This window comes from Ursus maritimus, unplaced genomic scaffold (genome assembly GCF_017311325.1).
Source record: "Ursus maritimus isolate PB19 unplaced genomic scaffold, ASM1731132v1 scaffold_6, whole genome shotgun sequence".
Classification (NCBI taxonomy): Eukaryota; Metazoa; Chordata; class Mammalia; order Carnivora; family Ursidae; genus Ursus; species Ursus maritimus.
The window spans coordinates 7,639,851-7,664,439 of record NW_024426774.1 but is presented as its reverse complement, the minus strand read 5'-3'; the positions used below and the strand labels follow the sequence as shown (position 1 = coordinate 7,664,439).

At 56.1% G+C, this 24,589-nt stretch overlaps 1 protein-coding gene across 2 annotated transcripts in view; it reads right to left on the bottom strand.

The window, feature by feature from the left end:
- Positions 1–562: 562 nt before the first annotated feature.
- The window catches only part of EIPR1 (EARP complex and GARP complex interacting protein 1), a 120,280-nt gene continuing 96,253 nt past the window's right edge, over positions 563–24,589 (bottom strand). For both annotated transcript variants that reach the window (XM_008686351.2, XM_008686399.2), the window contains 5 exons: positions 19,695–19,794; positions 8,724–8,860; positions 5,770–5,937; positions 3,266–3,433; positions 563–1,121 (listed from right to left, as the gene is read on the bottom strand). In XM_008686351.2, the coding sequence (XP_008684573.2) occupies positions 947–1,121; positions 3,266–3,433; positions 5,770–5,937; positions 8,724–8,860; positions 19,695–19,794 (748 nt within the window). In that variant the 3' untranslated portion in view covers positions 563–946. The remainder of the gene's footprint in view (positions 1,122–3,265; positions 3,434–5,769; positions 5,938–8,723; positions 8,861–19,694; positions 19,795–24,589) is intronic.

The following is a 24,589-nucleotide window of genomic DNA, read 5'->3' as shown; positions in this document are numbered from 1 at the left end:
CAGGCCGCACCTGTCCTCCCCTCTCTCCAGGCCCCATCTGTCCCCCCCTCCAAATCCCACCTCTCCTCCCCTCCCCGCCAGGCCTCCACCCGTCCTCCCCTCCCCCTCAGCCCACAGAGGAGGACCAGGCAAGAGTCTACATGCTCCATGTTCGGGATCACCAAGGAGTGGGGGGTCAGTATCATCTCGTGGGATTTCACGAGTGAGAGTGTGCTGCCCGAGGGCACGCACGCGGCTTCCGGGGATGAGGAGTCGCACACCCAATGCCATCGGCATGATGTGAGCAGGCCCCAGTACAGAGCAGCACATGAGATCGGGCGCCCGAGGCTAACAGGAGACACCTGGTCACTGTCAGGCTCAGAGCCCCCCAGGCCGGTCACCCCGATGCCATGGTCCACACACAGATGGCTCAGGCCCGCACCAGCCTGGGCCTGGATGCAAGGGTGCAGCGGCCCCTCCACCCACCGGCCTTTCTAGGCATGGACAGGGACCATGAACAGAGACCCAGAAACAAGACTGTGTGGGGCAGAGTTCTTGAAAGAATGAGCCAGGAGCCCGTGTAGCATGGCCTTGCTTATTTTATTTTTAATCTCAAGAGAAAAATGAGTTAATATTATGGAAATAAAGTTGTTTTTGTTTCATTTTGTTTTGTTTTTTAATGAAAGTCTCAACACCCTGAAAGAGACCAGAGAAAGCAAACAGTAACAGGGCAGACAGGAATCCACAGCAGCACGGCTCACGTCCAAGTGAGGACGACACTCCCGTCACCAGTGAGCGGAGACTGCAGGTGGGGTCGGCTGTGCCGTTGGCAGAAGCTCCCTCGTTCCTTGTCAAGGCTCGCCAGAGAGGCAGGCAGTGCCGGTTCTCCAGACACAGATCTGTTTGGAAAGGGCCCCAAAGAGCCTCACGTCTTCGAGAACCTGTCAGAGGACAGATCGGGACGGGGCTAGAGCAGTATATGGTATTTCAGCGCCCGGGGCACCCTGTTGATGACGAGCCTCCCGTCGTAACTCAGGGAGGCAAAGAGCCAGGGGTCGGCGGACGACCAGTCCACGGCGTACACGCTGTCCTCGTGCTCCTCATAGGTCGCAATGACGCTGTCTTGTGGGGGCTCCTGGCTCCTGCAAGGCACCAGAGACACACGTGAGCCAGGCGGTGGGGCATCCTGCACAGGGCTGGCGGCCGGGGCCTCGCTCCCCTTCTCTGCGAGATGGGAAGACTGACAGCAGCCGGCGCTGGGCCGCAGACACCCTCATGCGGCCGTGAGGAGCAGGGTTCCCGCAGCGGTGTAGGAGAGCCATGCCGCCACCTGGTGACAACTTGTCTTCTCCAGCTGTGGAACAGTAGGGGCCCCAAGGTTCAGGGGGCGGTGACCGCAAATACCCACGAGGGCTGGGTAAAGGGTGACGAGATGCAGAAAGGACCCTAGGGACAGCGAGGGTGGCCCCGCCCTGCGCAGGGGTGAGGAGCTGGCCCAGGGCACACGGGACCCACCTACTGGGCAGGAAGGAGCCCCCTGGTCCTAGCCTCAGGCCTTGCAGTGCACTCGGCCACGGCTCCCACGTCACCTCCCCTTAAACTGGAGTGACCGCTCTCCTTCTCCAGGAACCCTGACCCAATGGCACCACCCGCATGACACCGCATGAGCTGGAGGAGCCCAGACCTTGCCTGGCGACTCAGACAGGACATCACGCGCTGCCCCTTCTGAGCGGCCACACCCAAAACCCGCCCCAAGGGCACGGGCTCCCCTGGCACTTTTCGTCCCATTTCTACACTCTGTGCTCCCGTACTCTCCGCAGGATGCTCTTCTTCCCAACAAGACACCCGCCTTCTGGGGCCCACCCCGGTCCCCAGTGCTGTGTCCCCATCCACCCCTTCCTGGAACACGGACCTGCTGTGCCCACTGGGGCTCTGTTAACAAATGCCGCATGAAAATCCTCTTGGGGATTCTAGTCTCCTGAGTTTAGTAAGACACGTGGATAGACCACGGAAGCAGGACGGTGGGGACACCAGTGTCGATGCCACTGCATCCACCAGCCTTCCCACCCCGTGAGCCACATGGGCGCCAGCTGTCCCCCCACGACACTGCGCGCAGAGAGGCTGGTGAGAGGCGCTAAAGCCCACGGCACCACGGTCGGGAGATCACGGCACCAAAAGCCACCATAACCGTGTTTCCAAACTATGGATCCACATGCTTGAACAGAAAGCAGACAGCTGTGGAAAAGGCCCCAAATAGAGATCTCTTCTCAAAAGTGAAGTCAGGGTAAGCTCCGGTAGGTGGAGGAAGAGTTCAGACAGCAGGACAGTAAAGAACCCCCAACAGGAGGACAAGCCCTGCTGTACTGTCGGGCTTGACCAGTACACTCAGCTGGGGCTTATTCCAGACCCTCCTCCTCTGTGATCCAGGAGCCGTGAGCCTCGGCAAGCAGCACCCCCACACAAGGAGTCTACTCGAAACACAAGAAATGTCCCCTTTACAGTCCACGTCGCTGACAGAAGACATGGGCTCTCCCGGCTTCTTTCTCCCGCGCACAGAAGCCGCACCCGCACTCCGCTCACAGCCGGGGACTCCGACGCGAGTCCTGGACCGGGGCACTTGTGCTCTGCACCAACCAGGAGTGGGACCTGCATGAGTCCCGGACCCCAGGAGCCCCCCTGTTGTCAGGGGCGTGAGCCCTGGTTTGAAGAGCTAGCCCCTGAGCAGACGCAATTAGGACTGGAGGATTTGCGACCAAGAAGCGCCACCGCTGAGACGCGCCCCGAGGTTTCCCACGTTCCCTACGGAACCTCAGGGCGAAGAGGGCCGGGGAATGCCCGCGTTTGGGGCTGAGAGCGGTGGCGTGGAGTCTGCACCCCGCCACGGTGAGGGCCACTGGCCAGCGGCTGGACCACGCATCTCAAATCCAAGCCTGAGGAGAGGGCCTCGATGACAGTCTCACAGGGGCTAGCAAGTTCTCATTACTACCCGAGCGCACGTTTAAAGACGAGTGACAGTCTTGAAAATCTCCCGTATGGCTCAACAAGAACACGGACAGACAGCGATCAGGTGCACGTTTCAGAACCCACATGAGATGGCATGAGCTAACCTAACGCGACCCCACGCCCCCGGGCGGGGGCCTACGTGCTCCAGAACTGCGACCCCCGTGCCAGCAGCGGCGGAGGCCGCCCAGGCCACACACCCGGACGCCCCTGACGTGAGCTGGCTCGACCGCGAGGGGGTCTGGGAGAAGGGAGCCCCCACACCACCGAGAGCGTGCGCCCTTACTTCTCTTCTGGACGGCGCTCCTCCTGGTCACTCAGGTCATCGTCGTCCACCAGGTGGCCGAAGGGCTCGGAGGAGATGGACACCATGTTGGACAGGATGACCCTGCTGTCGCTGCTGCCCGTGAGGACAAGTTGGTCGTGCGAGTGGTTGTAGCGGACGTTCCACACCCTGGGGGCAAGCAGGCAGTTCTAGCTCCACTCAGACCTTCCCGGACAGGGTGACATTGGCATCACTCGATCCCAGACCGCACTGTCTGACGTGAGACGTTCCCAGCAGAGCCGGGCTTACCGCGTGTTTCTCTACAACCTTCTCTTACGTCCCGGCAAACAGAGACGAGACCAAATGGAAGCACAAAGCTCCGAGGGACAGGAGGGCTTGCGGCTCACACTGCCAGCCGGGCTAAGTCCCAACGGCAACAACTACCCCAGAAGCAAAGTACAGATTAGAGACGACCTGGCAAAGGAGCAAAACCCCACGGCCACGTCTGTGAGCAGCGGCCACGGGGCCCAGGGGCACACACTCCTAGGGAGCTCAGTGAGCAGAGCGGGGCGCCGGCAGTCCACACACGGGGTCAGGGAGACGGGCGTCTCTCCCCACACTGCGGCAATCCCACAACTTACGGAATCTGGCAAAACCGTACTGTAGCATGCCAGGCTTTTAAGTGTCCTGACTGCAATCTCTACTCTGAACCGATAATACCTTGTATGCTAATTACTTGAATTTAAATTTTTTAAAAAAGGAAAAAAATGTCGTGACTGCAGAAACATGGCTTCTGCTAAGTAATTCAAAGAATCTACAGACACAGACCAGAAAAAGTCAACTCTCCTGGGATGTGCCCACCCTGGCCTGAGCGAGGACTCCGGACAGTATTTAGGTTCTTACTCTTCTAGATGTTTCTTCCACATACACACACACAAGCAGCAAAAATACACACGCAAGTGCACATACATAGACACGAACAGAGGTGCAGACCCACGTGCAAGCACGCACACACCCTCACAAGCACACGTGCGCACGATCATGCACACAAGCACACGTGCTCACAGGCAATCACACACACACACCCTCACAAGCACACGTGCGCACGATCACGCACACAAGCACACACACAAGCACACGTGCTCACAGGCAGACAATCACACACACACTCACCCCCTCACAAGCACACGTGCTCACGATCACGCACAAGCACACGTGCTCACAGGCAGACAATCACACACACACTCACCCCCTCACAAGCACACGTGCGCACGATCACACACACAAGCACACGTGCTCACAGGCAATCACACACACACACCCCCTCACAAGCACACGTGCGCACAATCATGCACAAGCACACACACAAGCACACGTGCTCACAGGCAATCACACACACACTCACACACCCTCACAAGCACACGTGCGCACAATCACACACACAAGCACACGTGCTCACAGGCAGACAATCACACACACACTCACCCCCTCACAAGCACACGTGCGCCGCGATCACACACACAAGCACACACACACAAGCACACGTGCTCTTACAGGCAGACAATCACACACACACACACACCCTCACAAGCACATGTGCGCACGATCACACACACAAGCACACGTGCTCACAGGCAATCACACACACACACACCCTCACAAGCACACGTGCGCACGATCACGCACACAAGCACACACACAAGCACACGTGCTCACAGGCAGATAATCACACACACACCCTCACAAGCACATGTGCGCACAATCACACACACAAGCACACGTGCTCACAGGCAGACAATCACACACACAAGCATGCACACACCCTCACAAGCACACGTGTGCACGATCACGCACAAGCACACGTGCACATGCCGTCACAAGCAGACATGCTCACAGGCAATCACACACACACACACCCTCACAAGCACACGTGCGCACGATCACGCACACAAGCACGCACTTACACATACAAACACACACACACGCTTCATTGAAATAAAAGCTAGCTTATACCGGGCACACTGGTCTGCTGTGGATCTCACTTACTTCAGCACGAAGTCCCTGGCATGCAGTAAACACGAAATAACGTTTCCAGAGCGACGGCTGCTCTTGGGCACCGTCCACGCCCCACACAGAGCTAGTCTCCTCCTCGCCCGCAGCACCATCCCTACTGCATGGGCGTCATGGACCGACCAACCGTCCCCTACTGATGGCCATTGGGGTGGTTTCCCACTCACGGCAAACGATGCTGTGTGAACATCTGTGCACACTGTTTTTGCATATCTGAACCAGCACTATTTCAAGAGAGCAGAGAATGCAATATTTTTCTTCTTTTCCTATGTTTATAAATCACAAACATTCAGATTTGGAATTAGTGTTTCTTTAGGAAAAATAAAACCGGGTTGATTGAATGATTCACAGCAGCACAAACTAAGCTGGTTTGTGCCTTTCCAAATGGGAAAGGAATTAGCAAAATAAATTACAAAAGCCCCCTCCCTTGAACCCACATGCAAAGAAGTCAGTACCAGTGGGAGTGTTCCTCCAGGGTCTTCACGGGCTCAGTGACATTTCGGGTGTCCCAGAACTTCACCTTGCAGTCGTCCCCGCAGCTGGCCAGGTAGTACTGCCTGTTGGGGTTGAAGTCGAGGTCCCGCACCAGCTGCCCGTGGGCGTTCTCTATGCAGTATATCTGGCTGCGGGAGAAAGCGAGGGGAGCACACAGGACAGCAAGCGGGTCATGATGACTCCACACTGTAGACTGGCCCTGTCTCCCGTTCGCCATCGAGTGCCAGCATTGGGGGACTGCTCGGCCCACCACAGCCATGCAGGCTGGGGCTCTCCCGTGCGACAGGACCAGCTCGGGTGCCAGGGGGCCTCAGTGCCTCTCACAGGGGGGCCCAGGCTGAGGCTTCTCTGGGAGCACCTCTGTGATCCTGCAAGCTGTGGAGGCGAAAGCTGGCTCATGGCTGTCCCAAATGTGACCTGGCACCTCAAGAAGAGAGCAAGTCAGCAGGACCGTGACAGCCTCGAGGAGTGGGGAGAGAGGCTGGAGAGCTGATCGAATTCCAGAAGGACACGGAAAAAGAAAAGCAAACGATTGGCCGCAGGCTGGGGTTGGGAGTACAGGGCTGTTGAGTCAAGAGACACTGACAGAGAGAAGGAAGAAAAAACTGGAAAAGCAATGAAGGGGACAGTGCGTGTCATGGCTGGGCTGTCCTTTATCCATTCTCAGCACCTCGCAATGCCAACACTCGAGGCGCCTCTGCCATGGCCCAGTGCAACATGGGAGACACAGGGTGGTTTTACAGTCAGTACACAGCTGTTTGGGGGGGGGTGTGCACGCCCATACGCACACGCACGCACAGATGCACATGTCTGCACATACACACATGGGCACACGAGGCATACGTACACACAGACATGCATGTATGCACACACATACATGTGCGCATAGACCTAGCTGAAACCTTGACCGCCACTGCTCCAAAGGGCTCCTCAAAGCGTGTGAAATGAGGACTCTCCGTCAATTACGTCCTTCTGACGTCAGAAACCCAGAACAGAGGGGCAGGTCATCCAATGAGGCTGCACAATGGCTGGAACCAAAGACTCTGAACCCAGTCAGGAGGGGACAAGGCTTCTGCTGCCCACGCTGCTCTGGGCATTTCCTCCCCTGGTGTGACTCAGCCTCCCCCGCAAGCACTCCCTCTCCGCAGGCTTCCCAGCTGCGTGCTGGAGAGCCAGCGGTAGCCCTGCTTCCTGTAATCACCTGGCGCATCTGACAATCATGCTGAGTGTACGTTCTTCCGCCCTCGAGGTGGGTGATCCACTCCCCTCCATCCTTGCCCATGCTGGACTTCCTGGCCCTAAACCATTTCATATCTTGAAATGGTTTTTACATCCTGCAGTTTTCCAATATCTTTATCTTCCTCGTATCTTTTCCTAAAAGAAAATACCCCGAACCTTAAGACCTTGCAAGTGAAACTGGCAACTGTATAAAACTAAAACTCCGGCAGGTCGTGGGGCGCCCGGTGGACAGTCACACGTGCACGCACACCGGCCAGGGTATTCCTCGTGCCCTGAGGGCAGTGCTTCCAACACGAAAGCACAACACGTTCCACAAGCAACAGTAAGAGCACCCTGGGTAAATAAAAACCAAAGCCGTTTACAAAAGGAGATAACAATGAGCCAGGAGTCATCCCAGGGGGACAGAACCGGTGAGGGAGGTGCCTCTGCCCAAAGCCATGTCTGCTATCTTTGTGTGGGGTCTGTAACATCCTGTCTTAAGATACCGACATTCTTCACGTCCTTTCAAGAAAAATGCAAACACAGGGAAAGATGGCCCTGGGACCCGCAGAACTGGCTCTCGGGGGGCACGTTCCTCGGGCTTGGCGCCCTCGGCTCTCAGCTTCGGCTGTGAAACCGCACACGCCCCTCGAGCAGACGCGCGCATCCCTCGAGCGGACGCGCACACCCCTCGAGCGGGCGCGCACACCCCTCGAGCGGGCGCACACCCCTCAAGCAGGTATACACACCCCTCGAGCGGACGTGCACACCCCTCGAGCGGACACGCACATCCCTCGAGCGGACGCGCACACCCCTCGAGCGGACGCGCACACCCCTCGAGCAAGTAGACACACCCCTCGAGCAGACGCGCACACCCCTCGAGCGGGCGCACACACCCCTCGAGCAGACGCGCACACCCCTCGAGCAGGTGCACACGCCCTTTGAGCAGGTGCACACGCCCTGAGGAAATGGCAACTGATTATTTACTAGCCGCTAAGTATTCAGAGGGGCCACAGACCTAAATTTAAAGTTGTGCCCCCCCCCGAAGGCAGCACACATTACTTGGTGACGTCCGTCTCTGCAGCTCAGTGATAAATTACGGCGTGCTGAGGGGTAAACTGTATCTTAAGAGCGATTGCACGGCTCCCGTTGCCACGGCAACAGATGTGCACACCATCACTCCTTTGCCTATCAAACCACACCTGGAACAGAAAAATCGCTCTTATTTGTTCCATTAGAACTGCTCGCTGCTGCACATAATGGCTTACGTGACAAAGTGCGCTTCCCCGAGAGCTGCGGGTCTTAAAGGCACAGAAACAGTCACAGGCAAGTCCACAAACTTCACCTGGGGGCTGCACCTGCCCACCTCGTGTGCCGATAAAAGGAGCGAGAGTCCGGTGGTCCCCCTCTCCTTGGTGAGGGGTTTCAAAACCCAATCCTGATTTTCATGACGAATGGCCGCCACTCACTCAAGGGACAGCCACACGGAACAGTAAACAAGCAAGCGAGGAAGGCCGATCCCCCCCCAGCAGGGCTGCCGGCTGGAGCCGGGCCAGAGAAACAAAACAAGACGTACGCCTTCCCGCAAAAACAGAGACGAAGACAGACAAGCCAGGTGCCACCAGGTACATCTGACGTGGAACCGCCCCCTTGCGGACGGACAGGGGCGCATCCGCGGGGTCATGCCGTCACTGACCTCATGCTCCGCGTGTCCCACCCTCGGATGGTCGTGTCATTCGCGGTGGCCACCTGGGTGCCAGTGTGGTGAGGGCTCCACCGCCCCGAGGTGAACTTCAGCTGTCCCTTCCCTTCCAGGGACGCCGAACTGGCCAGCTGGGAATTCGATGGTGTTTCAGGGAAAGAAGAAAAAAACAGTGATGTGAACCTTTTTTTTTCTGAAAATTTAAGAAGACATCCTGTATTCACAGGATGTTATTGAAAATAATTGAGAAGCTCTGTCTCTGTTTCCTTCCCTTAAAAGGCAAAACTGTTTGAACCTTACTTGGAAAAAACTATAAAACTGAGCACTGCAAAAAATAGAAAGCGTATTAATAGGCCCTGTATGCTTGCAGAACTCGCTAGGCTGTGCCTGGATCATCTGTCCCACCTGAAGGCAGCACGCTCAACACCTCAAACACCTGGCTTCGCCCGCGGGCACACGCAGGCCAGGGGGGTGCATGCGGCTGTTCCAGATACATGCGCCGGTCAGATGCTGGTCTCAGGACACATGCCTCCCACTCGCTGGCCTCCAGCTCCTCTCCCCGGAGCTCTGACCAAGACCTTGTGAGACCCCCTGGGGCTGTCTCTGGGCCAGCACCTCCGCATTCTGAGAGACGAGGAGCTCCCAGCCGTGAGCGGGGAGAAGACCTTCCTACCATGCGTGTCCCTGCCCACACGCCCACTGGCCCACGTGGCACTTGATGCACAAAGACGTATCACACTGGCCACATCGTTCTTCCGATTTGGGGGTTGGCTCTCTGCCCACACAGTGACTTCTAAAGGCAGAGACAGGCATCAGCAGAGCTCTCTGCCTCCCATCCCCTGGAGGCGTCACCCGATTCACCTTACCTTGAACACCAGCTTCATTCTTTGGAAGAGCCCTGGGCAGCGCCTGACGGAGGTTTGAGGAAGTCACGGGGGGCAGTGAGCATCCCCTGTGATTGTCCTGGGTCCTGCGGCCCATCTCAGTGGTTTATCGGGGCCCCTGAAGCACGGGTCAGGGCGAGACCCCAGACTCGAAACGGACAGGTCAGGGGTGGCCCCATAGACTCTGAGGGCAGTGCAAGGGGATTCAACTAGAGACTTGGGGGAGAGCACCCGTTTCCTCTCTGGCAGGTAAGGTAAGAAACATGATGGAGAACACATCTGTGAGATCGACTTCTCCAAGCAACCCCCTCATTCTAAGCAGCACTGTAGCAACGGCCGCCCACCCAGGACACCCTCCCCTGCCCCACACAGGAGGCACTTCCCCCTTCTCTGCAAGGTTTCCTGGCTCAACTTGTCCCAGAAAATCTTTCTCCAAAAAAACACCATTTTCCTGCCTTATCAATGTCACATATCACGCAGGGAGCAGCCAACCCCCAAGGAGGCCTGGGGTGTGCAAGGATGTGGCAAGTGAGAAATGGAAGGGATAGCAGCTGGGGACAGAGGCAGAGGCCAGACACGCAACACGACTGGAGAACACAGGGCCTTCCAGGCCAAGCACAGCAGGGTCAAGCACGAAAGCCCCTGGTGCCCGTGAATGCCAGGCTGACACGGCTGCCATGAGTTCTTGGTGGGCCACAGAGAGCCACCGTGGGCAGCAGCGTGGGGCAGACCTGGAGGACAGAGCCTGAGGCCAGTCCTGTGGGGGTGAGAACAGCCGAGGTCAGGCGAGTGGTCACGGGGCAGAGTGGCCATGGGAACAGAAGGGGCCACCAGTGAGCCAGGACCCCACAGCCTCTCAGGGAGACGTCAGGAACCACGGGCACTGGGGACTCAGACACCAGGGCCCCCCACACCTCACTCCTGCACCTGTCCACACCCACTCGGAGCTTCTCTGGCTCCCTCCGGACCAGTGTCCTCACGGCCCCCAGAGGCAGGGGCAGGGGCGCCCAGAGCACCAGGGCCTGATACCCCACAGAAGACCAAGATGACCCTGAGACTCACCACGAAATTCCCAGGGAGGGACATGGCCTGGCTCAGCCTGTCAAGTGCAGTACCAGTCAGCAGCAGCCAACGGGGTGGGGTGACAAGAACACATAGACTGCGCGGTAACCGTGCTGGGAGCAACACCGTGCTGATGAAGGACGCGGCTCTGCCCTCCCGTCCTCTCCAGCTAGCTCAGCGACCCGGGCACCGGGGCCCATGGGCAGCACGAGGCACGAGGGTCTGGAGCAGGTGGTCCCACACGGAGCCCACTGGGGACCCCGCAGGGCATGCGGGCCACCACGCCAGAGCCACCACCACCAAGCCACAGAGAAAAGAGAACTGCCAGCAGGAAATTCGTAACAGGGACCCAGACCCTGAGCCACACGAGGACGGTGAGAAGAGCGATCGGCAGGAGGTGAAGATGGACTGTCCCAAGGGCAGCGACAAGCACACTTTCCAGGGGAGCCGCAGGACCTCAGATGCTAAAACTGGCTGTAAAATGTGTGTTAGAGACGCCGTGAGCTTATGCTTGGCTTTGACTGTTCTAACTCGTTTCAACCTCCACATAACAGCATCAGCTAAGAAGTATTTTCGTAGTTTCCCATTACGGAAAAAAAATTAAGTCAGACAAAATTCCTACAGGTGCAATTTCAGTTTTCTGAAGATGGAATTAAGTAAGATCGGGGAACATGAAAGGGTTGGATATATTTTCTAACTAATCAGCACTCAGTGTTCTAATTAATCGTCTATTAAACAAATGGATTCATCATCAAACTCTTCAGAAAGATGACAACATAAGGTCGCACCTTCAGAAGACAGGCCACGTATGTTCAGTGAAGCCACTTCCACGAGGCTGCTGAGGGGAAGCGCCACAGCGTCGCCCCCAACAGGGAAGACCTGGAGCCTTGTCACCAAGCTCTCAGCATCTGCGTCACTTCTCACCCCATCAGGACTCCGTGGAGACAAGCACCGTCTGCTTGCGGGGCCCACACCACAACAACAGTATCCTGGAAGCAAGTCAGTAACTAACGAATCCATCGGCCAAGCAGCCAGCAGCCGCGCAGCCATCGGCAAGCACATCGAGTGGCCCCAGCCACAATGAGTACAGCAGAGGGAAGGGCTGGCAGAGGGTCGGTGACCTGGCCCACATCACACCCACCTGCTGCCCAGGTGAGCACACTCCACGAGATGCAGCACTGGACCCTGCTGGCAACACCAACTGGTCATCAGCCACGGTGTGGGCCTGTCCCAGAGGAATCCGTGCAGGCACACCCATTTCACAGATGAGGACACCAAGGCACAGAGATTTAAAAACTGCAAATCAACCTGTGGTCAGGCCACAGTGAGAGATAACAAGGGAGGTCCAGATGCTGCAGAGAAAACAGAGCCAGTCCAGCTGGAGCAGCCAGAGAAAGGGACTGTGAGGTTTCAGGACCCAAGATGGCCTCTGGGGCTGCACAGAACTTGAACCAGCGGAAAACAGCAGTGAGGGATTCCTGCATAAACGGAGCAGAGATGGGAAACATAACCCCACTGGACTGGGGGGTGGTGCTGGGTGTCAGACAAAGGGGACGGGTGAGGGGGTACAGGCTGAGCCAGGGGGAGGTCAGCCCATCGGCACGAGGGCAGGAGGTAGGACTTCCCGTGGCAGGCAGGCAGCACCCAGGTCCTCACGACCTGCCTGACCCCTCCCTGGGTGTCGGCCATCAAACAGCAGAGCCCTCCGTGCTGAGGGGTGTCCTGTGATTACATTATCTGAGGTTCTCCCCATCTCACTGGCTTCTGTGAAGCGGGTGCCCACATGCAGGGAACAGAAAAGCACAGGCCTTCAGGCCAACCATATCCTGCCACAACCTCATCCAGAGCTTGGGGCAAGCCCCCTCCCCGGTCCAGTCCTCAGATGAGACCCAGCTGCCAACACCTGCACCACAGTCACATGAGAGACCTGAGGGGCAGCCAGCTTCCAGATCCCTGAGGTCCTCACAGAGACTGCCCTGACATGTGGGGCCATGGGACACAGCCACCTTTGTGATCACCTGTTAGAGAGAGACAGACTAGAGACACAAGTGCTAACCAGAGGAGAGGGGAGACCTCAAGTGAATCCTAGCAGCTCCAGGACAGGCCAGTTGAGCCCCCTGACTTCATAGCCAGGAAATCTAAGACCCAGAGAGGGTGGGCGACTCACCCTGCATCACACAGCTGGGGGGGGGGGGGGGCAGGAGCAGGACCTGCCTCCTGCTTCGACTCCTGGGCTCACTGTAGTGCATGATCTGCCCCGGCGACGGAAACTCCATGCCCCAGTCCGCTCTAATGACACGCTAAAATAGCCCTCGCCATCAACGTTTGGAGGCCTGCTCCGGGCAGCCGGCACGGCGTACACTCTACAGTTAAGCAATCACGTGGACTGGTGCTCCGGTGACATGGAGCGAGCGCCCAGCGAGAACTCCAGAGAGCGCAGGGCACACAGTGGTCTGCTTTTCAACATTAAAGAGAAATGTCCAGTGCTTCCCACCCCAGAAGGAATGATTAAAGCCACCCCACGAACTCTCCGGAGATGTAACTACCACCAGGGTGTGGACATAGGAACACAACTCTAATGAACAAAATGCTGCACCCTGCACTGTTGTGAGCAGTGCACGTGGCCATAGGTTCCCAAAGACAAGGGCGGCACTCCGTGCAGCCAAGGCCCAGAGCTGACACACTTGGCGGAGGGAACGCAGTAGACAAAACATACGCGCTGCTCACCTCCGAAGATAAGAGAGGGGCAGCTGAGAAATGTTGGTGCTGCTTCTCACCTTCCTGGGAGGAGAGCAGCGAGGCGAAGCCGTGGCTTTCAGAGCGTAAGAGATAGAAAGCATCCCATACAAGCAAGTCCCACTGATGTGCCCGAGCTCCCGGACTGCCGGTGGGAGCTACATGCTTCCATGACAGCCGTGACCACAAACTGAGCCCCTCTGCTCCTGGTCGGGCTCTGCTGCGAGCCCCTTCCCACCCCCAGGAATATCCTTCGCCTCTCTCAGGCTAGAAATTCCAGCCCCAGCTTTGAACATGAACCCCCTGAGCCAGAGCCCCAGCTCTGCTGCCAAGTGACTGGAGTGACCTAGTCCCTTTGAGCCTGGCGTCTCTCCCGTAACTCACTCAGGAAATGGAGCTATTCAAGAACCCACCCCGCAGGGCCATGAAAATTAAGTGATACCCTGAAGAGCATGGACAACACCCAGAGATCTGGTCTGTCTTCAGGGGTGGATGGAAGCCATGGGGCTGCTGCTTTCTTCTGGGGTGCAGGGCGAGTTGTCAGAAATGATGGAGCAGTGGGGGAGTAGACTCAGCAGGATAGCCCCAGCGCCTTGCTGCCCTCAGGACATGGAAGGAAAAGGGGAGGAAAACCAAACGGACGGGGAACGGGCATGGCTGGCCAAGACCCCCGGCTGCCGAGGCATGTGTGCACAGAGGTCTGCAGCAAGGCAGAGGCGGGTCCTGCCACCCCCCATCCCAAGCTATCCCAGGTCATGGGCGGGGGTCCCCGGTTCCTGAGTGTGGCTGCCCTGGCTCCACACCCCGGTGGGGCTAGTGGCTCCCACGCCCCACCAAGGACTCTGTTCCCTGGCGTCCTGGAAACCAGAGCCTTCCTGTCTTCAGAAAATGCACACAGGGCATCAGATACCAGCACTGATGAGGGAATTTGAGGTCGTTTTAAATTTATTTTTAGCTTATTTCAAACAGGACTCTATTTGTAGGAAGAACAGAAGTAAAAGGGCTTTTCCTCCTTTGCTGCACCAAAACCTAAGCTCTTTTTGCAGAGGAAAAGGTGTGTCCCACACCCAGAGCTGTGGGCTTGACCTCAGCTCCATGCTCAAAACAGGAAAGGTCGCGAGTGCAGATTTAAATTTTCTCACCAAGATGGACAAGAATATAGCAAATAGTTCTGTCACGCCAATTAGACACCAGTGATCCGCTGGAGAGAGAGATCTAATTACAGTTGATTAGCGAGGGAGACATCTTTTACGAAGAATAACAAAGGCCTAAAAACCTGGAAGCGCTGCCGTGATGACACGTGTCTTCCTGTGTCAAGTGTGACCCTCACCTGCAGGCTCGAGGGATGATTTAATTAGGATGTGCACACAGACTGCTCTTCAGTAGCTCGGTTTCTCTCCTCTGGACCTCTGGCCTTTGCACCGGGATCCTATTGACCAAACCCTCACTCCTAATCCAGTTTTAAACTGTATATTCCCACTACTTTCGTCATGTACCCGTCCCTCCCTCCGTCAGTCCATCCTTCCACTCCTGTCTTCCTCCCTCCGCCCACCCATCCAGCCATCTGTCCATCTGGCACGTGAGGACCGCTTGCCAGGCACCAGGCACTGTGGGGCAGGCCGCCCCCACATGACGTCCACTCTGACATTGTCCTACTTTATAGATGTGGAAACTGGCCCTGACTTTCCAGATGAGGACACTAGGCTTGGAGAGGGCACACCACTTGCCCAAGGGCACCTGGGAGTGAGTGGCAGAAACGGGACGTGATGTTGCCACTCAGAAGGCTGCCTGCGCTCTCGCCATGGAGCCACGGCCTTCAGCGTCTCCCTCCCGTGCCCCGTGCCTACCACTGCTCCCTTCACCGGCCCGTGCCTGTCCCAGCCCGTCACAGCAACGCCTGCAAACTGAGATTACATCATCTCCATGCTGCAGACCCTAACACTGGGAGGTGAACCCCAGGAAGGTCGAGGCTGTGTCTCCACATTCAGAGTCCGGCCTCACTGAAGGGCACGCATCCCACTCCCCGCAGCGGCAGCTGCGTTCCCTGCAACATACTTGGTTTGTCAAACGTATTATTCACTCTATCATCTGCTCTTACTAGAAAGAAGTCTTGTGAGAGCTTGGGAAGCAAACACTGGCCAGACACCAACACCCAGCCCGATTTGTATCTGACGCCTTTTCCCAAAATCTAATGGAAGACTAAAGAATCCTAGTCGTCTCGATATTTATAAAATCAAAAGCTATATGTAGCTATTATGCTACATTAAGATACACAACTTAGGAAACCACTCACTCCATGTTTTCTTGAAGATCGCAGCTTTTCTTTCAAACGACTAAGCCACAGCCTAAGCCCCAGCGGCTGCTCTTGGAAACGCGTGGCTCCACGGGCTCTGTTCACTTCAGCGACGCACACGGCGCTCAAATATTGGAATGCCGTTTTATGAGGCTCACCAGAAAACCAGCTTTCAGAGTTTTACTGTTTTCCGTGGACCAGTTTTACGAAGCTTGGTCAACCATCCTATTTACTGGAGTTTGCTCCAAATAAATGTTGACTGTTCCAACACTCACATCCACCCTCACAGACCAAATGTGACCATGGCCGCTGAAGACAGGTCAGCACCGAGGCGTGGCCCAGAGAGGCACCACGCACACGTGCCAGGGCCACGACAAGCCCTCGGGGGCACTGAGGGGCGGGGTCAGACGTTGAGTCCCGAATCTGTCCATCAAACCATGCCGCCTCCAGAACGTCCCCTGGCTCCTTGGGCCTTACTGTTTCTCAACTGCCAAGTGAGGGAGTCGAATTCTGTGACCCCGAGGTCCGTGTCTTTACGTGGACTGCTTTAAAATCAGTGGGGGACGAAGATCTGTCAACACACCGTATGAGCCCAGTTACAACTACGAAGACACATTGTGGGTGTCTGGGGACCTCGCAGACCCTCCTGCCATGTCCTCAACGCTGGCCATCCACGCTTGCTGAGTGACCACGTGCACACAGGACATGTGCCACGCGAGCCAGGCATCTGGGTATTCAACTTCCTCTGTGATCAGACAGGGAAGGGGCTGCCAGGTCAGCAGAGACCCTGGACGTCAGACGAGGTAAAGGAGGACAAACCCATCTGACAGGCCCATCGAGGGCAGCAAATGTCCCCTCGGGAGGGGACGCTGACAGTGGGGGTGTGGGGCGTTTGTGTGCATGTGAGGCTGGGGAGAGCCTCTGTTCCCTTCTCTCAACCTTGTCATGAACCAGGTAAAAGCATTCTAAAAAATAAAGTCTATTAAAAAAAGATGAAAACCTTTCCTCTGAATGAGGCCCCACTGAGCAGATGGGACAGAGAGCAGGGGGACATAGCGTGGGAAGGCCCCTCACGTGCGGCGGAACAGCCATGTCCACCCACGCCCGTCCGTGGAGACCCACCATGCTGCCACAGGGGCTGCCACAGGGGCCGCACACGAGGTCCCCACACTGGGCTGCATCAGAGGGCAGATTCGGGTGAAACCCCTGAGATCCTCACGCTGACCCCGGACAGGAGAACGGCTTCCGCTTCCCTCTGGGCCACATCTGGGGAACAGTGGGCCAGGCACGAGGCGCAGTCACGATGTGGCAGGCGGCAGACAGGCTCCCGGGAGGAAGGGGCACAGGAGGGCCCAGCCCGCTCCTCCTGAGGGCAGCCCCACTTCCGCCCAGTGCTCTCTGCACCCATGAAGGAACACATATTTTATATTTCCAGGTACCGCAGACGTGGCCTGAGCTGCTCCGAATGACTTTCCTGCCACCACTAGCTCCCCCCATTGACGTGCAGTCAGTCCCTGCCATAGGTTTTAGACTTCACATTATAACACTTCTGCAAGAACACTGTGTCCTTGAAGCCCACTCTCTTCCTTCTGAGAGGCATTTCTGCGTGTCAGTGCCTGAAGGCCCAGCACCGCCGGGCAGGGGACACCCCGGGTTCATCCTTGAGAAGCCCCCACGCTGACACACGGCCTGAAGGAAGAGGGCCGCTGACTCTCAAGGCACCCGTCTTCCTTTTGCTCTGTTGCTCGCTGCACCTGGAAAGCTCTCTATTTCCACGGTGACTTAGCGCTGCTAGGCCCCAGAGATGGATGAGCACACTCCGAAACAGGGAGGCATCCCCTCTGCCTTCATCGGGGCCGGGACCCCGTGCAACCTCCCCCCTGCAGACCTCCCCTGGGCTCTGCTAATGATTATAAATGGCAAAGAACCTCCGATTTAATTGCAAAAGGTAATGATGCAGCGAGCATAAGATTAGATTCACCACAGAAGGCAATATCCTCCAACAATAAAAAAACGGAGGAGCTGGGTGTGAAGATGGCCGGAATCGATAGGAAGGTTTCGGTATTAAATACCACGGCAGAGGGTCGCAAAGTGGTATTGACAGAAGTGCTGACGGCAGATAAAAACGAAGGAGAGAAAACTAAATTGGTCTCTGCAGAAAATAAGTTACAGATTAATCACCCTACCATAAAATCATTCTGCGATGGCCGAGGGTCTGGAGAGGCGCCCCCATCTGCTTCCAGGACGGGCCGAGCACACATGCACAGAGGGCTGGCCTCCTCCCCGGCCTCTCCTGCCCAGCAGGGCGTGGCACAGCCCACAGCTCCCCCAAGCATCTCCGTGACCTGCACTCCAGCAGGAAAGTACTGTGCCCTTCCCGTCTTTGGTCTCTGGCTACAGAGACAGCATCCGCCAAGAGGCGAGTGGGAGGGAGGGACAAGAGGGGCTTGCCGCCAACTGAGACTCAGACTCCGCAGCCAGCCCCCTCCCCGGGCGGGGGGCACACACTGTCTCCCCCCTGCAGCCCACAGGGAGCAGCCCCAGGCACTGGGTTACCCTCAAGTTACCTGTTCTGCTCTGAGATCTGGGTGAAATTTGCGTTCTACTCTATGATAGAGAAATACATTCTTTTAAAAATAAAAATAGTGATTTTTTTTCCCCTTAAATAATACTTACACACTACAAAGACAGACCGACTCTTAATTTCCCTTCTAAACACGCAGAATTAAAACCTGAACACAGCACTTCACATCCTGAAGAGGGACTTCGATACCACATACTGATGACGACCAGTCACTAGTTACGCCGTCTCTACCGCCTGCCCAAGAAAGGGTTTATTCACACTGAAACGTACCACGAGGGAAAAGGGCTAAAGACGCGTCATGGAAACAAAGAAACATAAGAGCCACCACTACGAAATCTGTCCCACAGACGCTGCACCCGCCCCTCCTGCTACACGTGGCCGTGGGGCGCCCTCAGTAGCACTGACCCCTAAGCTCTGTCATGTCAAGTCTCCAGACTCTTCTCTCTAAAGGTGTTACTTTGACGTAAGCTAATGCAACGAAATCATGAACACAATATAAAAGTCACGTTTTAAAAGCGGAAATTTTAAGGAATCAAACATGAAATACACTGAGCAGCAAAATATTTACTCTGAAGGACAAAGTACTAGAGGCAATGACTAGTTCCCGGGAAAGTCAGTGCTAAACACTGAACGGCGTGAGGCTGCGCGGCCCCGTGGGGAGCTGTGAGGACCCAGCCACTCACGTCCTCGGAAACAGAACTCTGAAGGTGACACGTGGGTGGCCGCAGCTCAGGCAGGGAGATGCTCTGTGCCGCCCAGCGGGCCCACAACCGCGCGCACGGGGTCTGAGGACTGCGACCGCAGGAAGACGTACACACACAAGTGAGGGGACGGTGAGCTGACAGGCCATGGTTGGGGGCGGTCACAGGACACAGGGGGATCAGAGGCCACCGGGGGTCACAGGCCACGGGCAGGTCACAGGTCACGGGAGGGGTCACAGGCCGTGGGGGAGAGGCATCACGGACCACTGTCATTTTTACAACTCAGAATTCTGAAAGAAGTTCATCAGCACTATGAAATTAGTAATTTTGACTGCTCCTACCTAAAAGGTGATTTTAACCAGACTTTGAAAATCCATTCATTGAAAAGACAACATGCTTGAAACGAGAACATACGTCGGAATATCCCACTGCCTCTTTTGGACTAATTATGTCCGAGGGTGGGGTTTTATCAACCTTCAGTTCTGTGTCCTATCTGTGCGTGGCCTGGAGGCCCGAACCCCAGGCAGCTTTCACCTTAAAAGCCAATCAAGCAATTCTCTGACTGATAATTCTGTCCTTTCATTAAGTATTTCATAATTAACGTCACAATTATAAGCGTATACAAACCAAGAAGTATATTCTGAATTCAGCCAAAAGGTCCCATTGAAAAACACAAAAAATGACAACTATAAGCTTGTCACTCACCACAGCCTGGCTGGAGCTTTCCTGAAGGTCCCACAGCAGGATGTGGTTGTCTGCCAGCGAGATGACCTTCTTCCCGTCCCCCGTGGGCTCCCACGTGACACTGCAAGGAAGAGGAGGACCCCCATTAATAGGGACATCAGAGGTCCCAGATGTCTTTGCAGCTGAGAGCTGTTGCAAGCATCCTTCACGGGCAGCGTGGCTTCCCCTAGCACACGGTCATGGCCGACACCCGCCAAGGCACTACTCCAGACAGCACGTGTGTGCATGCAGCGCCGCGTCCTCTCCGGCTGAAAGTCTGTGTCCTCCCGACTCCACGGAGGTCAGGCGGTTAAGGAGGCCAGGCCTTCAGGGCGCTCTGGGTTACGGGAGGTGGTGAGGGCGGGCCTGCGACGGGACTGGCACATCCGTGCCCCCTCCCTCTCCCTCGCTGCCTCTGTGTGGCGGTCTCTTTCTCTCCCGCCACGTGAGCACAGAGTGGGAAGGCAGCCATCTGTAAGCCAGGCAGAGGGCTCTCGCCAGAACACCACCATGCTAACCGTCCGTCCTCAGACTTCCAGCCCCAGAACCGTGACAAATAAGGTCTGTTGTTTCAGACCCCAGCCAGCCGTGCTTCGTGGTGGCCGCCCGAGCCGACGCATCTTCTCGGGGACTGAGGAATGCAGAGCTGACCAACAGAGCCAAGAGGACAGGACGCGGCCTGCTGGGGGGCCGGGTCTCAAGGGGGCCCAGCACGGACACTGCCATTTGGGGCAGAAATGCCTACATCTTTCGTAGCCCAAGGACTGCCGGCGATGGGAGGGCGTCCATGTCTGTCCTGCCTGTGACACCAGGTCACTTCCTCATGGGTCAGCCGGTCTGAGCCCCAGTTTCCCGTTTCCTGCAGCCAAAGCCACCGCATCTGATACAATGCCTATCTGAATAGCCAGTACAAGACCACAAACCTTATCACCTCCACAGAAAAGCCACGGAGACCAGGTTTCGGTCTGGTCACAGGTGTGGATTTCTGCCTTCGCCGATGAATTCCCAACATGTTATAAAGAGGAGACCCTCACTCACGTCCTGTAACCCAGGAGGGACCGCAGACTTCACCGAGGAGCCCGCCGCTGCTGCTCCTAACAGAACCCGACACTGACTGACGGCGCCCCCCCCATCCCACCTTCCCAACGCCGTCGGTGGGGCCGGGAGTACTTGCAGTCCCACACTAGTAGCATCCAAAGCCACAGTTTCTTTCTGCTTTACAGTTTAAGAAACACAGAGTTTGCGGCACTATGACCACAGGTGTATCACTCCTCTATCACACGGAGCTTAGCGCACCCTTTCTGACAACAACAGTGAAACATGCACCATACCAGTACATAAAACTAAAACCCAATAGCTGGAAGAGATTCTAAGAAATCGGTTCTGAAATCTGCTGCTCCCGTTCCATTAAGATACCGGCTAATCCTAACTTTGAAGACCGCACTTTACAACAAGACAACTGAACTTCTCCTGGCAGCCCGTTTCCACGGGTCAACTATGCAGAGTTCACACAAGGAACAGTGAAGGCCGAGGGGGAATGCAAACCAGGAAAGGAGGCTGAGCAGGGCAGCCCGCAGGCTGGTCCTGGTGCAGAACGACACGCTGGCCTGTGCTCGACCTTTCGCGGCTCAGCTCAGCTACTGTAACACATCACCACGGGCCGGGCCGCCTGAACAACACACATTTAGTCCCCACACGGTGGGAGGCTGGACCCCCAAGATCAGGGCGCCAGCGTGGGGGGGTTCTGCTGACGGCTTCCCACCGTGTCCTCAGCATGGCAGAGAAGGAGAGGGAGCCCGCGTGCCTCTCTTTCAAGGGCACTGATCCCATGGTGAGGGCTCCACCCTCAGACCCTGATTACCTCCCAGAGGCCCTACCTCCTCACACCAACACGCTGGAGATCAGCGGTTCAACACGCTGGAGATCAGCGGTTCAACACACGAATTTGTGGGCACGAAATATGCCGTCATAGCACCATGCATTAGAAGCAGTACGCTTAGGACGCCGGACAAGGGGCTCCTGAGCAGATCGCACTCATAGCAGACACACGCCCCGGCACACAAGCACACACTCACGCACACACCAGCCAAAGTCTGGTGACCGGAAGTCAGGCCGAGGAGAAGCTGCACGGCTGTGGGGGTGACCGCAGGGACAGTAACTGCCCAATCCCGTGTTAGCAAGACCACAGCCTGAAAGCAGAGGACACACATATGTGGACTTTTTAACAAAAACTCCAGAAAGCCAGAGATTGCCAGGTAACTCACAATCACAGGGTAAGAATTAGCCAATTTGATGCTGAAGACTGTTCTAATCATTTGCCTGTGGTTTCTCTGGCGCGGCTGAAGGCTTCTGGAGCGCAGACCCGGTTTGCCAGAGTTCGTTCATACTCCACAGTGAGCAGCAACGTCTGAGGCACATGGCACGCGATCGATGCCTGCTCGTGACTTCCGAGGGAGAGTGAAGAAGCCAGGTAAGAGCGGAGAAGCCGCGTACAAAAACGAGACCACTTCCAAGTACATTCAGCAAACTGTTAGTGCATGAGGGCCGGGAACACAGCCAACCGCCCCAAAATGAGAAAAAGCTTTAAAGGCATCTGAACAATCGCAATCCCTTCACTGAAGCTCTTGTGCTCATTTTATGTTAAAATTGCAGTGTCTCTTGAGCCCTTACTCAGACCTCGCCTTCCCCTTCCATCTGCCCACTGTTCTAACGTGGTCGGTTATGATGTCCAAGACTACAGAACAAACGCGTGGGCCCGAGAGAGCAGGGCGTTGGAAGCAGGAATACGGGTAACAGGGCAAGCTGTAAAAACTGATACCCACACAAGGGGAGGGAGGGGGGAGGAAGGGAGGAGGGAAGGTGGGAGCAGGAGGGAGGGAGGAAGGGAGGAGGGAGGGGAAGAGGAAAGATGGAGGAGGGAGGAGGGAGGAGGGGAGGAAGGAAGAAAGATGATGGAGGAGAGTGCAGAGAGGAAGGGAGGATGAAGGAGTAGGGGAAGGCAGGGGAAGGGAGAGGAAGGGAGGAGGGAGGGCAAAGGGAGAGAGGGGATGAAGACCATACACATTTGCCTGAGGATCAATTCCAAAACTGTGGAGAAAGTTGTATGGAAACTGAGTCACAGGCTCGCTCTTGACCCCAAATGCAACAGGATGTTGTGAGGAGGCAGCGGGCTTCAGAGAAGGTCCTTCCTCCAGACACAGCCGCGGCACTCACACATCCTCCTCTGGCCTAAAGAGAGCGGTCAGCTTGGTCTGGCTGTGCTCCGGGGTGGGAGGAACGGCGTGCAGAAGGAGGAGGGACGTCCTGCAGGAAACCGTGGCTCGCCATCGCTCTCCCTGTCTCCACACCCACCAGGGTTTCCGTCCGCTGCAGCGCGGGCCGAGGGCTACCTCTCTGTGGCGGACAGTTTACGTGTGTCCGCGATCTCATCAGAGCAACAACCAAATGAATTTCAAGTAGCCGCAGAAGTAACTTCCTATCTAAAAAGGAAAAGTATATAATAGTTTAAAAAGGCCTTAAAGTATACAGGAGAGGGATAATGGCTTGTGTTAGGGAACAGGCTGCCCTAGGGTTCTTAGAGGTGGAGGGTCTAAGAAAACCTTCATTTCTTCAGGAACACAGTTCTTGCCACTTTTGAAGGTCATGGTGAATATGCTCAAAGCACACAGAACATGTAGGAAATGAGGTTCACAGCAGGCACCCACCTGAGCCGGAGGGCAGGCCCTACACTGCCCCACAGACTGAAACCCCGGACCTGGGCTGGGGGGCGCACGGCAGAGACTGATTCCGGCCGGAGCTCCAGGAAACCCTCTGCCCAGGAAAGGCCTGCTGAGCTCCTAGAAACACAGCGGCAGGTGGTTCTCCCTCTTCAGAGGAGTAAGGGCAAGTCCCTACACCACCGTGGCTCCTGGTGCCCCCGTCTCTCCGCAGAGGTAAACTCACAGGAGTCTGACCACAGCAACCCTGGGATCTTACGGATTCCAGACCCGAGGTGCAGGCGGCTGCTTATTCCCCTGCCAGAACCAGGACCCAGGCTGGAGAGAGCAAGTCACTTCAATAAAACAAACTGTTTGCAGATGAGGACGAAGAGAGGCCGGCTTCTGGAGGCAGGAGGGGCTCGGCTGAAACACCACTTCCTCCGGGGAGTGGACCAGCTTGTCCTGGAGCAGCAGCCCCTGGTCATTCATGTCCGCTTCCTGGCGAGACAAGCTCTGCACGAGCCCAGGCTCACCCGCGGTATGTGCCGAGCACCTCGCCCAGACTCTGACCTCCGCAGGAGAGGCGCAGGAGAGGCACTTAATAAAGAGGTTTTGGAAGAAAGAGGGAATGAAGATTTAATTACACGTCCTCTCAGCCTGTGTCCAGTGCACCTTATAATGCATGAAAAATAAAATTGGAAAAAGATTCTATTTATCAAGTACACTCAGTGAAGATTGGTCCATCTTGGAGCCCATTTGAGAGGATTTGCTACTTAGTCTGGAAAGGACCTCATCAAGAAGAGGTGTTGCTTGTTCCCTGACTCTGCCGTGTTGAAGAGCGCACAGAAGGAGCCCCGCTGCCTCCCTCTCGGCCCCACCCTGCCCCCTCCCCCCACACCCCCTCCAGGCAGTGAACTGCGGGGCATCGCTCCTGGCTGATCAAACCAACACTGAGAGACTATGGACTCTGAGAAACAAACTGAGGGCTTCAGAGGGGAGGGGGGGGTGGGGGAATGGGATAGACCGGTGATGGGTAGTAAGGAGGGCACGTATTGCATGGTGCACTGGGTGTTATACGCAACTAATGAATCATCGAACTTTACATCGGAAACCAGGGATGTACTGTATGGTGACTAACATAATAAAAAAACATTAAAAAAAAAAAAAAAAAAAAAAAAC